Source organism: Natrix helvetica (genome assembly GCF_964273705.1).
Source record: "Natrix helvetica genome assembly, chromosome: 1".
Classification (NCBI taxonomy): Eukaryota; Metazoa; Chordata; class Lepidosauria; order Squamata; family Natricidae; genus Natrix; species Natrix helvetica.
Genome location: NC_138548.1, coordinates 365,349,271 through 365,363,744, shown reverse-complemented (window position 1 = coordinate 365,363,744; position 14,474 = coordinate 365,349,271). Strand labels below are relative to the sequence as shown.

At 46.4% G+C, this 14,474-nt stretch overlaps 3 protein-coding genes across 5 annotated transcripts in view; 2 read left to right on the top strand and 1 right to left on the bottom strand.

The window, feature by feature from the left end:
- Positions 1–14,474, top strand: part of LOC309384784 (uncharacterized protein) — a 44,194-nt gene that overhangs the window by 9,773 nt on the left and 19,947 nt on the right. The window lies entirely within an intron of this gene.
- Positions 49–8,707, top strand: LOC309391497 (uncharacterized protein). 3 transcript variants are annotated; one of them, XR_014175303.1, is made up of 6 exons: positions 49–259; positions 2,591–3,159; positions 3,499–3,619; positions 4,043–4,125; positions 4,261–4,352; positions 4,655–4,695. XR_014175303.1 is itself a non-coding variant. In XM_081952010.1 (6 exons), the coding sequence occupies exons 2-6, from the start codon at positions 2,749–2,751 to the stop codon at positions 7,162–7,164; spliced, it is 2,379 nt and encodes a 792-aa protein (XP_081808136.1). In that variant the 5' UTR covers positions 49–259; positions 2,591–2,748; the 3' UTR covers positions 7,165–8,707. The 3 variants fall into 3 exon arrangements, 2 of the variants coding, with proteins under 2 accessions (XP_081808136.1, XP_081808137.1); XM_081952010.1 differs by lacking the exon at positions 4,261–4,352 and adding an exon at positions 5,528–8,707 and having other exon boundaries at positions 4,655–4,781; XM_081952011.1 differs by lacking the exons at positions 49–259; positions 4,261–4,352 and adding exons at positions 1,164–1,335; positions 5,528–8,707 and having other exon boundaries at positions 4,655–4,781.
- On the bottom strand, positions 10,744–13,587 carry PFDN6 (prefoldin subunit 6). The gene is made up of 5 exons (XM_081938444.1): positions 13,443–13,587; positions 12,134–12,249; positions 11,294–11,364; positions 11,086–11,210; positions 10,744–10,962 (listed from the first exon to the last, which is right to left on the bottom strand). Exons 2-5 carry the CDS (start codon positions 12,216–12,218, stop codon positions 10,842–10,844), a joined length of 402 nt encoding a protein of 133 aa, XP_081794570.1. The 5' UTR covers positions 12,219–12,249; positions 13,443–13,587; the 3' UTR covers positions 10,744–10,841.

The window sequence follows — 14,474 nt, the reverse complement described above, 5'->3', positions numbered from 1 at the left end:
GCTGCCAGCTCTGCCGACTCACCGAGCGCCACTGCGCATGCACTGGAGTCTGCCTGGCTGGGGACACCCGGCAGCGAGTTGCCCCCAGAATCTTGGGGAGCGGGCAAGGGGGCTTCTCGCGGGGAGGGGTGGAGAACAGCCCCTTTCCCATCCGTCGCCAGAGCATCCTCGACCGATTCTTGCAGGGAAGAGAGGTAGGAAACTCCCCCCCCCCCCCGAGCCCATGGTGAAGAGGGGAACCCCCGGATTCCCCCAGAAGGTATGCTGGGCTCCGAATCTCGAGGCTGTTAAGAAGGGGGAGTTCCTCCCTCCCATTCTTGCTCCTGGCCGTGCGGTATAAAAGATCCCGCACTCAGAAGGGAGGGAGGGGAAGAATTGCTGGGGGAGGGGGAGGAAGCTTAAATCGCCACTTGTTCATATATTTTGCTTCACAGATTTGTAGCGAAAAAAGAATCCGGGAAAGGGGCTTCACTCTCTTCACACCTCCGCAGAACACCCTCCCCCAAATTTGGCTTGGTCTCCAAGGGAGGGAAGGGAGGGGGGGCTGAGGGAGAGAGGACAGATATTGCCACTGAGCTGAAACATCTCTAAGAATAAAATAGGCTCATAGATCTGAAAGGGGCCTTGAAGGTCTTCTAGTCCAACCCCCTCCCTGCCCATGGCAGGAGACTTTATATCAACTCCGACAAATAGTTATCCAGTCTTTTCCTGAAAACATCCAGTGCTGATCGCTGAAGTACCCACAACTCCAGGAAGCAAGCTATTCCGTTGATTAATGGTTCTCACGTTCAGGAAATGTCTTAATTCCAGGTTGAAAATCTGTTTAACAAGCTCCCATCCATTGCTTCTTGTCCTAGCCACAGTTTTGGAGAATAAGTCCACCCCCCTCCTATCTGTAGCAGCTCCTCAGGCACTGAAAGACAGTTGCCATTAACCCCCCTCCCCCTTATGCAGACTCCTTATAAATTGCTATTATCTGAACTCTTCCTAGGTCTCCAGCATATTTTTGTTTGCATTGTGGCAACCAGGACTGGACTTCATATTCCAAGTGCGACCTCAGCAATGCAGAGCTATGACTTCCTTTGATCTTGATGCTGTCCCTCTGTTGATGCAGGCCAGAATTATATTTGCTTTTTTGGTAGATGCAGCAAGGTGCAACACTTAACACCTAGATCCACCTCACAGTTACTGCTACTGTTGAGTACTGCTAGTTACTGCCTATTACTCCAGGCCTTGAATCATCTTAGTTGCTGTTCTTTGCACTTTTTCCAAAGCTCAACAACTTTATTGTGGATACAAAACTGGATACAGTATCCCAGCAGTGGCCTTACTATTGTAAGCAATACTAATACTTCACATTATTTTGTTTCTATGCCTTTGTTTATACAACCAAGGATTGTATTAGCTTTTTTTGGGCTGCGGCCGCATATGCCTGGCTCATGTTTAAGTGTCTGTCGCAATGTTATTTCTCTTTCCTCTGATTTTCTCCAAAATGTATTCAAGAATGCTTTCATCCTTGGTGTTGTGTATTTCTGTAGAGATGCAGTGATTCCTCACATACGATGCAATTTCCTCTCCTCTTTTGTTGGCTCTGGGTTTTTTTGAACAATTTATACCCTTCTAGTTGTAATTCCAATCATGGGTTCTATCCCACCAAGTTTCCATAATGGCAACAATATGATACCTGCTTTCATGTATTGGATTTCAAGTACACCCCATTTGTTCCCCGTTACTTTGAACAGTAATGTATAGGCATCTGAGTGCTTTACGGCTGACCTTCCATTTGCTCCCTACTTGTGTTTTATACCTAAATTCACCTTCCTTCTCACCATTTCCTTTCTTGGTTTTTGTTGTTGTCTGTTTTGTTATTGTAAGGTTTATGTTTGGAGTTAGGTCCTAAAGATTCATCTCCTTCCTTTCCAATTTTAGTTTTAAGCCTTTCAGAGAAACTAAGCCAATTGTTTTCCAAGCACATTCTTCCCGGTTCTTCTGAGGTGTAGCCTCCACCAAAATTTATTTATTTATTTATTTATTTAATTGGATTTCTAGACCGCCCCCTCTCCCCGAAGGGACTCGGGGCGGTGTACAGGTATAAATTTAAAAAACCATACAAACAATAGTATACATAGCTAAAATTAGATTAAATAGCCCATGTACGAATTTATAAAAATTAAAAACTTAGACCATAAAACCAATCATAAAAATTTAAAAATGAAACTGAGGTGGGAAAGCTGGAATTAGGCCAGGCCAGCTAGCTGAAACAGGTGGGTTTTGAGTTCCTGATGGAAGGAGCGGAGGTCCATAGTCATTCTAATGTCAGGGGGAAGGTCATTCCAAAGGGTGGGGCCCATCACAGAGAAGGCCCTTCCCCTAGGTGTCGCCCGCTGGCACAGCCTAGTGGACGGCACCTGGAGTCCCTCTCTGTGTGAGCGGATCGGCCGAAGGGATGTATGGGGGAGGATACGATCCCGCAAATAACTAGGTCCTGTGCCATGGAGCGCCTTGAAAAGTCAATTGCTCTGATTTAGATTAAATGCTCAGTTTCTCAGTGAGAATGTTCTGTGTAATCTCCTGAGTTTTTCTTTTTCAGTTAAGATGTAATCGTTGGAGACCATTCAAGGACTGAATGGCTTGAAAAACTTCACCTGGTTTCGCTGTGCAACTCATTCAGATCCCAGGTCTGAAAAGATCCTTGGAGATCCAGAAGATTTCAGGGCCTTTGTGCATTTCTGTCAGAGAAGACTGGAAATGGATGCAAACCAGCCAGTCTGGGAGAGAGTAGGAAAAAGCCCTACTGCTGCTCATCTTGGGAACTGTGGGGAGATCTGGGCAGAAGCCCAGCAGAACATCCTGGAGGAAACTCTTAGTTCTGAGATCCAGCATTGGTGCTTCAGGAACAGCCCTTTTCAGGAGGCTGAAGGACCACGAGAGCTTTGCAGCCACCTTCACCGCCTTTGCTGGGGATGGTTGCAGCCCGAGAAGCACACCAAGGCTCAGATATTGGACCGGGTGATCTTGGAGCAGTTTCTGGCTGTCTTGCCCAGGGACATGCAGCGCTGGGTGCGGGAGTGCCAAGCAGAGACCAGTTGCCAGGCAGTGGCCCTGGCCGAAGGTTTCCTGCTAAGCCAAGCGGAAGAGAGGGAACAGGGAAGGTGCCAGGTGAGAGATGCTCCTCTTGGGAAATAGAGATGGATTTTAATCTGCTTGTATTCTTAATTATCTGCCTAGGAGAATTGTTAGGATTAGTAATACAAGAAAATGTTTAGAGAATTCCATTAGAGGAATTGTTCCTTACCTTTATTTCGATTTTTATACCGCCCCCTCTCCCCAAAGGGACTTGGGGCGGTTCCTGTATTCTCCCAGACAATATGTAGAGCATCTCTTCTATTTGTCCCCAAAAATAGACACTCAAGTCTTGCAATATTGTGGGCACAAAATTAAAATTCAGGTTCAGTTATATCCTATTCTTATCTCCTCTTTCTTGCCTGTATTTTTCAGGTTACGAAGTCCTTCCTGGAAGTGGGCACTTGTTATCCTGAAGAAATGGTTGTTCATGCAGATCCGTGGTATTGCAGGGCTATCTCCAAGCAGGAAGGTCAACATCAGGATGGTTCAGCAGGTGATGGTCATTCTGCATGGCTGGAGGTTTTTGAGAGATATTCCAGTTTTTCTTAATTCTGTGTATCTTCTCTCTTGTGTCCAATTAGAATTACTAGTTGACCCAACAAGAAACACTTAATTCTCCTACTTCAAGCTAGAAGGCTTAAGTCCCATGAAGGAAGCCCCTCCTTCAGTCCATACACTGCCTTCCCATGATTCCCCATTTGCAGAAGACTGGTTCTTCTGGGTATCACTTTGGTGGTATTCTTATTCCTTCATCCCAACGTATTTTCTTTGTCCTGAGAGACAGGGAAGGGAGCAACCTGTCTTTGGCCTTTCTTAATAATTTGGATAAAATTCTAACACATCTCCCTGCTAGACCATCTTGTGCCTTCATATCAGAAGAGATAATCTTTTTCCTGCTTATCTCTTTCCTTCCCAGGGAATGAAATGGAATCAAGATTGTTCACTGGATCAACTCCTTGCATTGGTGAAGCTGAAAGAGGAGCTGGACCTCCATATCAGGTAGGAAAGAAAAGATCAGGGGCTAATTTGGGGAAGCATTGGGAGGCCTCCGTTTTCATTTGGGGTCTCAGCACAACATACTGCTGTCAAGATTTCAAGCGAGCTTTTGCTGTTGCAATCATTATTGCTTCTCAGCTTGCTAACGAACCATGAGGAGAGAAGGGGAGATGGAATCTAGGCTCCAGACATCAAGAAGACAAGTGTGAGCACCAAGGACAATTCAGCAGGTGTTTGCCAAATCCAAAGACTTTTTCTCATAGCAATACAATGAAACTCAATTGGACAATGTGACCTGTACTAATGAGGGGAGGGAGAATCCTATACTTTGATTCTGTAGGTTTGCGTGTAAATTGGCTAGATCTGGTTTTGCCCTCATCAATGCCAAAATGGTATACTCAAAGGTTTTGCATTAAGAGATTGTATTGTCTCGACTGTGGCTGCTTTGGTTGGGTTCGTCAGTTGAAACGTTGACAACTGAGACCCCAAATACGCTGACTGAGTCTGCTCATAGAGATTCTTTCTCTTTCAGAGTCCTGTGTCCTTTGACGAAGTGGCCATATATTTCACTAGTGAAGAGTGGTTGCTGCTGGATCCCAGCGAGAAAGCCTCACACCGAGAAATCATGTTGGAGACTTGTGGGATTGTGGCCTCTTTAGGTAAGGGTTCCTCTAAAATTAAGCAAAAGCAAGGAGTCACTAGACAGTTTATTTACAGCTTAGGAGATTTGCGCAGATCTTGTTAAAATTATTGTCATAATATGTATATTGTGGCATTGGACGCAACTAACGTACAGCACATATGACACAAGTTCATACATCACATCATGATGACAAGACCTGGGCTGCAGGACACTGCATTGCTTATTATTTAATTTGTGTGGGGTTTTTTAGTTGTTGTTTACCGACAAGAATGAAACAAGACCAACTATGCTTGTCGGACCAAGTCCAGAGATGACACAGTCAAATCCAATTGAATTGTTTGCTTGCACCTAATAAAATCTTGCCAAACTAAAGCTATAACCATACCGGTATATCCTGAGAAATTCTAGAGACCCTGAATCTCTTCCCCCCTCCTTCATCCAGTTTGGGATTACGCAGTGTTTCGATCTGGACCTTTCTCTGTGAGAGATCTGGGAAACATGTTTTTCCAGGCATTCATTCCATCATATATACAATTTTTTAAAAATTAATAACTAACAATCATGCTGTCATTTTCCTATTGCTGTCTCTGCAGATTCAGGCTAGGGACTGGGATGGGAACAGCAAGTGGTATGTTTGTTGCCTTAGATTTAGAAGTATTGAAAGAGCATCTGCAAATAATGAGACTTGATCCCTGTCAACATCCTGAATTTCTTGCTTTTCTAAACAGATTTTCTAATTGTCCTTTTTTCCCCATCAAACAGTTGATGATCAGGAGAATGACAATCACCAAGAGCTGAGTGCTGTGCCAGAAGTAATCAAGATTGAAATAAAAGAAGAGACATCTACCGATAAGTTTGGAAGAAGGCAATATGAGAAAAAACAGTGCTACAACTGGAGAGAAAACTCCACTCTTGAATGTATGGAAATGGATTATCTCCTGACCCAAAATGTTTGTAAGGAAAATGGGATGGGAAACTATCAAGGAAATGGGGAAATATTCCAAGCAAAACCCAATTTCAGTAATTACCACCTCAGCAATAAAAGTGACATTGTTCCTCATAAAATGATCCATACAGGAGAGAAACCTTATAAACATGTGGACTCTGGAAACAGCTTGAGATGTACTAGTAATCTTAACTACCATAAGAAGATCCATTCTGGGAAAAAGCCTTATAAATGCACAGACTGTGGAAAAGGATTTGGTTCAAACAGTTCTCTTACTTATCATGAAAGGATCCATAGGGGAGAAAAACCCTACAAATGCCTAGAGTGTGGGAAGAGCTTCATACAAAGTAGTGACCTTACTTCCCATAAAAGGATCCATACAGGGGAAAAACCATATAAGTGCATGGACTGTGGAAAAAGCTTCAGTTCGAATAGTTCTGTTAATTATCATAAAAGGACACATACGGGTGAGAAGCCTTATGAATGCATTGAATATAGGAAGAGTTTTAGCAAAAGCAGCGTCCTTACTGCCCACAGAAGGATGCATACAGGAGAGAAACCCTACAATTGCATTGATTGTGGGAAATGCTTCAGTTTGAACAGTTCCCTTACTTCTCATAGAAGGATCCATACAGGAGAGAAGCCATATAAATGCATAGAGTGTGGGAAAAACTTCAGCAAAAGCTGTTACCTGACTTCCCATAAAAGGATCCATACGGGAGAGAGACCCTTTCAATGCATGGAGTGTGGGAAGAGCTTCAGCAAGAGCAGTGTCCTTACTTCCCACAAAAGGATCCATTCAGGAGAAAAACCTTATAAATGCACGGACTGTGGAAAGACCTTTCATGGCCGTGGCCACCTGATGTCTCATAGGAGGATTCACACAGGAGAGAAACCCTATAAATGTCTGGAGTGTGGAAAGAGCTTCAGTCATAGTGGTTCCCTTACCTCCCATAAAAGAGTACACACAGGAGAGAAACCGTATAAATGCATGGACTGTGGAAAGAGCTTCAGTCGAAGCAGTTCCCTTACTTGCCATAGAAGGATCCACTCAGGATTCAAACCTTATATATGCAATCAATGTGGGAAGAGCTTTAGTACAAGCAGCTCTCTTACTTACCACATTAGTATCCACACAGGGAAGAAACTATATCAGTGCACGGAGTGTGGGAAGAGCTTCAGGTTGAAAAGTCACCTAAATTCCCATAAAAAGATCCACACAGGTTTGAAACCTTACAAATGTATGGAATGTGGAAAGAGTTTTTCTGAAAACAGGACTCTTATTTGTCATGAAAGAATCCACACGGGGGAGAAAAAATATGCATGCATGTTGTGTGGAAAGAATTTCATGTGGAGTAATCAACTTACTTCCCATAAAAGGACCCATATGGAGAAGATACCTTTAGGAACTGAAGTGTCCTTAATTCATGTAAACGGATCCACTATGATATGAAACCTTATAAAAGCATGGAATGCAGACAGAACTTTAGTCAAGAATTGACTAAACTGATTCATGTTAAAACACTTGATGTGCAGGACTATATATCTGCAGGACTAACTTTCCCTGAGGATATCTATCTGACATTATAAATTGCTCTAAAGCACTATAGAGTGATAGTCTTAAGTGCAATTGCTATTTGCCTGTTCCACTGGAGCAATGGAGTTGTCCCTTCTCTTAAATATTGCCATCTTGTAGGTCCTCAGAAGCGGCCTTTTCTGTTGCAGTGTCCCTTTCAATGCATGGAGTGTGGGAACACACTTCCCAAGATCTGATAATCTCTGCCCCTTTTACCCTTCCACAGAGCCCTTAAACTGGGTGCATTAGAGAAGTAAGGCTGAGGCATCTTTTTTTTTTTTGCTGTTTGCTTTTATATTGTTTTATATTGTTTTTATTGGCTGTAAGCCACTCAGTTGTTTTAAGATTGGCAGCTATATAAATGTTTAAAGTTTTAAGTAAGTCTATATAGGTAACCCTCAATTAACGACAACAATAGGGATTGGCAACTTCATTATTAAGCCATGTAGTCATAAATTGAAATATCATATGATTGTGCTGGTCTTACATCAATTGGTCAGTTCCACTTGTAATTGTTAATCAAATCCTCTGTGGTCATAAAGGACAATGTGAAATGATTGCAACATGTGACTTGTGGCTTCCACATTGACATCATGCTTATGAGAAGCCGGCCAATTTAATTTTTTATTATGTGACCTGAAATCAGGGTCAGCTCTTGTGACTATAGACAGGGAGTCCTTGACTTATTACAATTGGATTGGAACTTTCACTGCAAAACAATTGGTCACTAAGCAAGTAACAGCAACTTTTGACCTTTTTTGCCTCAGTTGTTAAGTGAATCCAGCTTCCCCATTGACTGACTGGCTGGGAAGGTCACAAAAGGTAAGCACACACTACCCCAGGATGCTGCTGCAACTCTTGTAAATACATGCCAGCTGTCAAGCACCCTAAGCTGCAATCATGCAGTGGTTGTAAGTGTGAAGATTGACCGTGTCACTTTGTTCAGTGCCTTTGTAACTTTGAAAGGTCACTAAAACAAACGGTTGTAAAATGAGGATTAGCTGTAGAGACTCTGCCCAAGATAATCTGTCCCTAACTGGCTCCTTCAGATTTTCCAACAGTGTCCCACTGCCACTGTAGTCAAAGCAGTCTGGTGGATGGCACTCTGTTAAGAGAAGCCGCGAGAAGCTGCTAGGACTACTACAAGAAGGAAAGATCAAATAAAGGTTAGCGTAGACACTTAGGCATTCCCTATGTGGAAGTAAGAAAATGTGCCCAGACACCAAGCAAAACTGGCCCAAAGTCATGATTTCCTATGGGGGGGACTTGAACCAATTAAAACTATTAGTATAATCAGAGATCTGTGAGGTTTATAGGCTTGTTGGTGTGAGGGCCCACCAAAGATTCCTTGGTTTGTTTCTCTAGTCCCCAGTGTGGATTTTTTCTCTTGTTACAATAATAAAAAGTTTTAAGCATATTCCTTTCCTTCCCACCTCTGTGATTATTGGCTGTTCACACCAGACAAAACAAACCTCTCACCTTGTGCTGAGTCAATGCATGCACCCTGCAGCTCATCCGCCTCTTCCACAGCCCGATTCTACTTTTATGGCCCTTTCTTCCACCTTCTGCCTGGAGGGAGCTGAGAAAATTCAACTTTGTGGAGGCCGGTTTGGGAGACCACCAGGAGATCCTATGTCAGCATAGGGAAGCTGCCAAAGGTTTTCCAGGGTTTGAGGGGAAACAAGACCCCAGAGATCCCCTTGACGGGATCCAGGTGGTCACCAGAGGATCACGTCTGTCAAAGCTTCTCGCTCTCTCTCTTCGGGGCCTCAAGCCCAGGGCTGCCTCTCCTCAGGTGGAGTCTGTGTGAGAGACCGTTTAATGTATGTGTATGCCTTTCCTCGGGGAAAGGAGGGAGATTCGCGTCCAACGGTGAAGCAGCTGAGGCGATTCCGAGACTCCCGTTTCCCGCCAAAACCTGACAGGCGCTGCTCGCCCGCCATTGGCTCGGCAGGCTAACGTGACCCAAAGGGTTCACGCGCTCGCCCCCCCTCCCACCCCCACCCCCCAGCAGAACGCCTGCGGCCTACAGGCTACCGAGGCCAAGGCGGGGAGGGACAGCCTCGCTGACTCGGCTGGCTACTGAGCATGCGCGACGCTCATATGGGCGCTAGGTACCTAACGTGTGTTGGTACCGCGGGGGCTCTCCCGACTTGCTACCGATCGAAAGGCAGAGGCGCCGAGGGGCGCTTTCCTCCCGCAGCCTTTCACCCTTTTTTTCCTCCGGAAAGGCGAAATTAAACCTGGGGAAAGCAAAATCAGCGTCCCTTTAGCCTTCTGCAACTCATGTCCTCCTTCTGCACGCGAGGCGCTCGAGAAGCGCCTGCCAGGTTTTGGCGGGAAACGGGAGTCTCGGAATCGCCTCAGCTGCTTCTCCGCTGGGCGCGAGTGATCTCTGGGTGACTTTGAGTTTAGGTGCTCCGTTAAAATACACGTAAACGAAGGGCGAAATGTATACTTGCAGCACTCTCGAGTTTGTTTTTTAATCCTTTATTGTTTTGGAGCAAATAAAAGCCATGGGGCTTGACTCCGAGAAGAACAGCAGGGGAGATGAAGCTCCTGTAGAACCAAAACTTGGTGAAGAGATGGAGAAACGGAAGATCCAAAGCAGGGAGCTTTCTTGGGCAAAGCAATGGATCTCTGAGATCACCTCTCAGGAATAGGGGAGGGGAATCCCAAAATGGCTAGTATATGCAGAGAATCTGGATCTGGTGGTCTCCAGGCTTGGCTAAGTGCTTCAGCCTGACTGGTGGCGGGGCACAGATGTCTCTCCCTGGGGAGATGGAACATTGAAACAATGTTGGGGTGTATCTTCAGGAGGGGGAAGAGTACAGGTACACCTTGACTTACAACTGTTTATTTAGTGACAGTTACAACAGCACTGAAAAATGTGACTTGGCGGACCGACCCGACAGGTGCATGCATGCACGTACACCTATGTGAGCGGCAGGCGTATGCATGCTCTGTATTCATGTGAATGGAGCTTAGCAGGCAAGCGCTCTCCATTCACACGAGATTCATGCGCCAGCACAAACACTTCCCTTTCGTGAGAGTTCCTTTCACAAGTGCAGGTCCACCCGTACTTGTAGTTCACACAAATGGAGCTGCACATGCCTGTGTGTGCCTGCTACTAACATACCATCCCATGCTGGGCCAGGCTGCCAAGTGGGGAAGGTTGGGTACCGCTGAATTAGAGGAATCCAGGAGGAATCCGGTCTGTACCCCAGTTAAGCAAAGGGGTTCCTTTCACAGATGCTCAGGTTTTGTCCCTCGTCTGAAGTCAGGGAAACTTTTATCTTCACATCTGGAAGATTCATCATGTCTTTTTCACGTGACTGAGCTCACTTACCCAAGCACTTCAGCTGCACCCACTTTCGGATGCCTTCCCCTCACTGGGCATCTTCCTCTGGGAATTCTGGGTTCCCCCAAGCCTCAGTGAAAGAGAGGACACACATAAAAGGTCCAACAGAATTTTATTCGAAGGGATCCAAAAGGCCCAAATGGCAGGCCTGGGGGCCAGACAGCCCATCCCTCCCTCCCTCCGTGCTTCCCTTTCAGGTCTTGACGGACACCTTGCCCTGGGTCCGCTGGAATTCCTGCTGCAGCCGGCCCAGGGCCTCGCGATGCTGCTCCGACTTCCGCTCGTAATCCTGAATCTGAGTCTCGTAGCGTTTGCTGCGGACAGAACCAGGCCAGTGAATGCCTGAGCATGGGGAGAAACCCCAGAAGAGCTGTGGGGACCCTGAGGTACACTGCCTCGGGAGCTAGAGGCCCACCCAGGAACCCCCGCCCACTCACATCTCCCCTGTGATGTATTCCAGCCTCTTTCCCACAGTTGCTTTGGCTTCCTCTGTGTCCTGCTTCACCAGCACCGGCCCAATGAGCTTGTAGATGGCATTAGAGGAGTCCAGCAGGTCCAATTCCTGGAGAGGGAGAAAAAGGAGGACTGTTGCTGAAGGGGGCCCAGGGCAAGGGAGGGGAAGGGGAGAACCAGCCCGGCCCTCACCTCCTTCACCACATGGTTCTCTGTCAACTGAGCCTCCAGCTTCTGACGGGCTGTCATGCATTTGCTCATATCTGCAAGGGGGAAGAGAAGAGACACACACACACACACACACACTTTGTGGTTAGGGTCCTTTGCTTCCTGAGCCTGTTTCCAGCAGCCATACCCCATCAGGTCTAGAGGAGACTTCCACTACGAGTGCATCGGGAAAGGGGCAGGACTCTATGCCCCCCCCCCCAATACTGCTAAAAGGCCCAGCAATTGGAGAAGAGCACTCGGGACACCTCCAAGGACCCTCCGCATCTTTGGGAACACCTCCAGCAGTCAGCAGGGTGACACAGGGGGGATTCCTCTAAAGGGGAGTCACAATGCTGTTTCCTTCCATCTTCTGGCTCTCCAGGATGCAAGAGGAGCTGATAGGCTCTGGCTGGTTTGGGGGAGCGACCAGGAGATTGAAGGAAGGAGTGGATCCAGGCTCCAGCGCCCTGAGAGGCGGGCATTGAAGGGCAAAGATGCCATGGGGAGGTGAATGCGAGATGGAGCTAGTGGGCATCCAGATAGCCTCACCAGCCATTGTAGACCCAGCTTAGCAAACTCTCTGTAAATGATTGGTCGCCACATGAAGTGTGGTACTACGGCTCCTATTTTTTTCACGCAGCCTAGCTGGTGGGCTGCTGGCTGGGGAAGAGCTGCACAAAAACTGTGTTTCTACAACGGCTGCCACCTCCAGAAAAACAGGATCCTGCAGACTGGTCAGGAGCAACTGGGAGGAATGGAAAGACAGAGCGGGGGAGGGGGGGTCCCGGGACCCTCCCCGCAGCAGAATCCGGGGCAGGTTCTGACCTTTCTGCAGCTGCTGATATTTCTCTAGCTCCGTCTGTAGCTTCTTCTGCAGAGCTTCCCCCATGGTGTCTTTCTCTCGTTGCATGTGCCGAGGCTCCTCTGGTTTGTCTCTCACGCTGGAACCAAGAACAGAAGAACGCCAATCACCTGGTTATATTGATTATTACCTCCAGAGATGCTTCCTTCCCAGCAGTTTCACAGTACAGAAAGTCCTCGACTTACAACGGTTTGTTTGGTGACCATTCGAAGTTACAACAGCACTGAAAAAGTGTCTTCGGACCATTGCAGCATCCCCACCGTGATTTACATTCGGATGCTTGACAACTGGTTCACATTTATGACGGTTGCAGCGTCTGACTGGCTCCCCACCCCACCCTGTCACTTGATGAAGTTTCTTGGATGAGAAACGCAAGGTCACACAATTTCCCCGTTTTGCGACCTTCTGACCAAGCAAAGCTGATGGGGAAACCAGATTCACTTAACAGCCCCCGTGTTTACAAATCTAACTGATTCACTTAACAACAGTGGCAAGAAAGGTCATGAAGATGGGACAAAACTCACAATTTCTCACTTAGCAACGTAAATCCGGAGCTCAATTGTGATCGTAAGTCAAGGACAACCTGTATATGTATGTATCTATGTGGGTGGATGGATGGATAGATAAGATAATAAAGAGAGATAATAGGTAGATACATAGATACATAGAAAGAGATAATAGATAGATAGATAGATAGATAGATAGATAGATAGATAGATAGATAGATATAAACATACATGCACATACATATATACATGTACACACACACACACACACACACACACACACGTGTAGGTGTATAAATAAAAATTAAAAATAATAAATTCCACATTGGAGGGCTCAGCTCCTGCATCTCTACCAAATAATATATTTGGTAAAGGTTTTTTTTTTTTGAAACTAGACCCCAAGAGGCCCCAAGTATATATGAGACTCCAGGGGGGGGGGGGGGGATGGGCCCATGCTGCACAGCTCGGGGCATGATGTAGTCCCCAAAGGGCAGCTGCTGCGCTTCTTGGGGAGGAGGATGGGAGTTGTAGTCCAGCCCCTCCGGAAAGGGAGGGGCTCTCCCCCTTTCTACCAGCCGAGGCAGCCAGGATGATGGGAGATGTAGCCCGTTAACCGTCGCCCGCCCCCGCCTGCCTGGGGGATAATGGACTCTGTAGTCCGGCAGCTAAGCGAGGTCCTTCTGAGGGTCGTCGTCCTACACCCCACCCCCCCGGCAAGAGGATAGAAGCCCCGCTTCGCCGGGGACGATGGGAACGGCAGTCTCACCTGGAAACCGCGCAACGCCCGCCAACCGCCCCGTACCCACGGATACCGGAACGCCGCTCTCACCTCGCGGGAAGGGAGAGAGAGAGAGAGAGAGAGAGAGAGAGAGAGAGAGAGAGAGATCGAGCAAACCGGAAGCCGAGGACGCCCCTCCGGACCCACTTCCGCCCGGCCCCAAGATGGCGCGCGCACGCGCACGATGCATTATCGCGTAGGCGGGGCCGCGGCGGCGGCGGCGGCCACGTGACCCCCGCCCTCGCAGAGCCCGCGAGCCTTTCCAGACCCCCCCTGGGGGCCTTTTCGTTTTTATTTTTATTTTTATTTTATTTTTCCTGGATGGGCGAGAAATTGGGAGCCTTTGAAAGCTCTGGAAGGGAATAATATTCCCTTCATATGTTGAGGGAAGATGGAAGCAGCAGAAAGAATAAAACATCAGATTTATAGATCCATCCATGAGTGTTTCTTCTTTAGGCGGTATAGAAACCGTATAAGGATTTTTTTTTTAAAAAGCCCTTTATGAATATATCGATATAATTATTTATTATTTGTGCTCTAAATCAACCATAGACACTACAGATATGCAAATCTACCCATGTATTTGTTCTTTATGCTGTATATAAACCGAATACAGGATAAAACACAGATATATAAATATTTATATAAGCATTTGTTCTTTATTCTGTATATAAACAGTATACAGGATACCAGATTTATAAATATATCTTATTTATTCTTTATGCTGTATATAAACCGAATACAGGATAAAATGCCAGATATATAAACACATATATAGGTATTCTTTATTCTGTATATGAACAGTATCCTGACAGTGAGAACAATTAATCAGTGGAACAGAAGTTGCCTCCAGAAGTTGTGAATGCCCCAACACTGGAAGTCTTTAAGAAGATATTGGATAGCTATTTGTCTGAAACGGTATAGGGTTTCCTGCCTAGGCAGGGGGTTGGACTAGAAGACCTCCAAGGTCCCTTCCAACTCTACTATTGTATTGTATTGTATTGTATAACATGCCAAATA

Excerpts from the sequence above, each read along its gene's own strand:
- LOC309391497 (XM_081952010.1), top strand. The coding sequence starts at position 2,749 with ATGGATGCAAACCAGCCAGTCTGGGAGAGAGTAGGAAAAAGCCCTACT. Across the intron at positions 3,160-3,498 it reads GGGAACAGGGAAGGTGCCAG|GTTACGAAGTCCTTCCTGGA; the intron begins GTGAGAGATGCT and ends TGTATTTTTCAG. Across the intron at positions 4,782-5,527 it reads TGGGATTGTGGCCTCTTTAG|TTGATGATCAGGAGAATGAC; the intron begins GTAAGGGTTCCT and ends CCCATCAAACAG.
- PFDN6 (XM_081938444.1), bottom strand. The coding sequence starts at position 12,218 with ATGCAACGAGAGAAAGACACCATGGGGGAAGCTCTGCAGAAGAAGCTA. Across the intron at positions 11,365-12,133 it reads ATATCAGCAGCTGCAGAAAG|ATATGAGCAAATGCATGACA; the intron begins GTCAGAACCTGC and ends TCCCCCTTGCAG. Across the intron at positions 11,211-11,293 it reads AGAACCATGTGGTGAAGGAG|GAATTGGACCTGCTGGACTC; the intron begins GTGAGGGCCGGG and ends CTCCCTCTCCAG.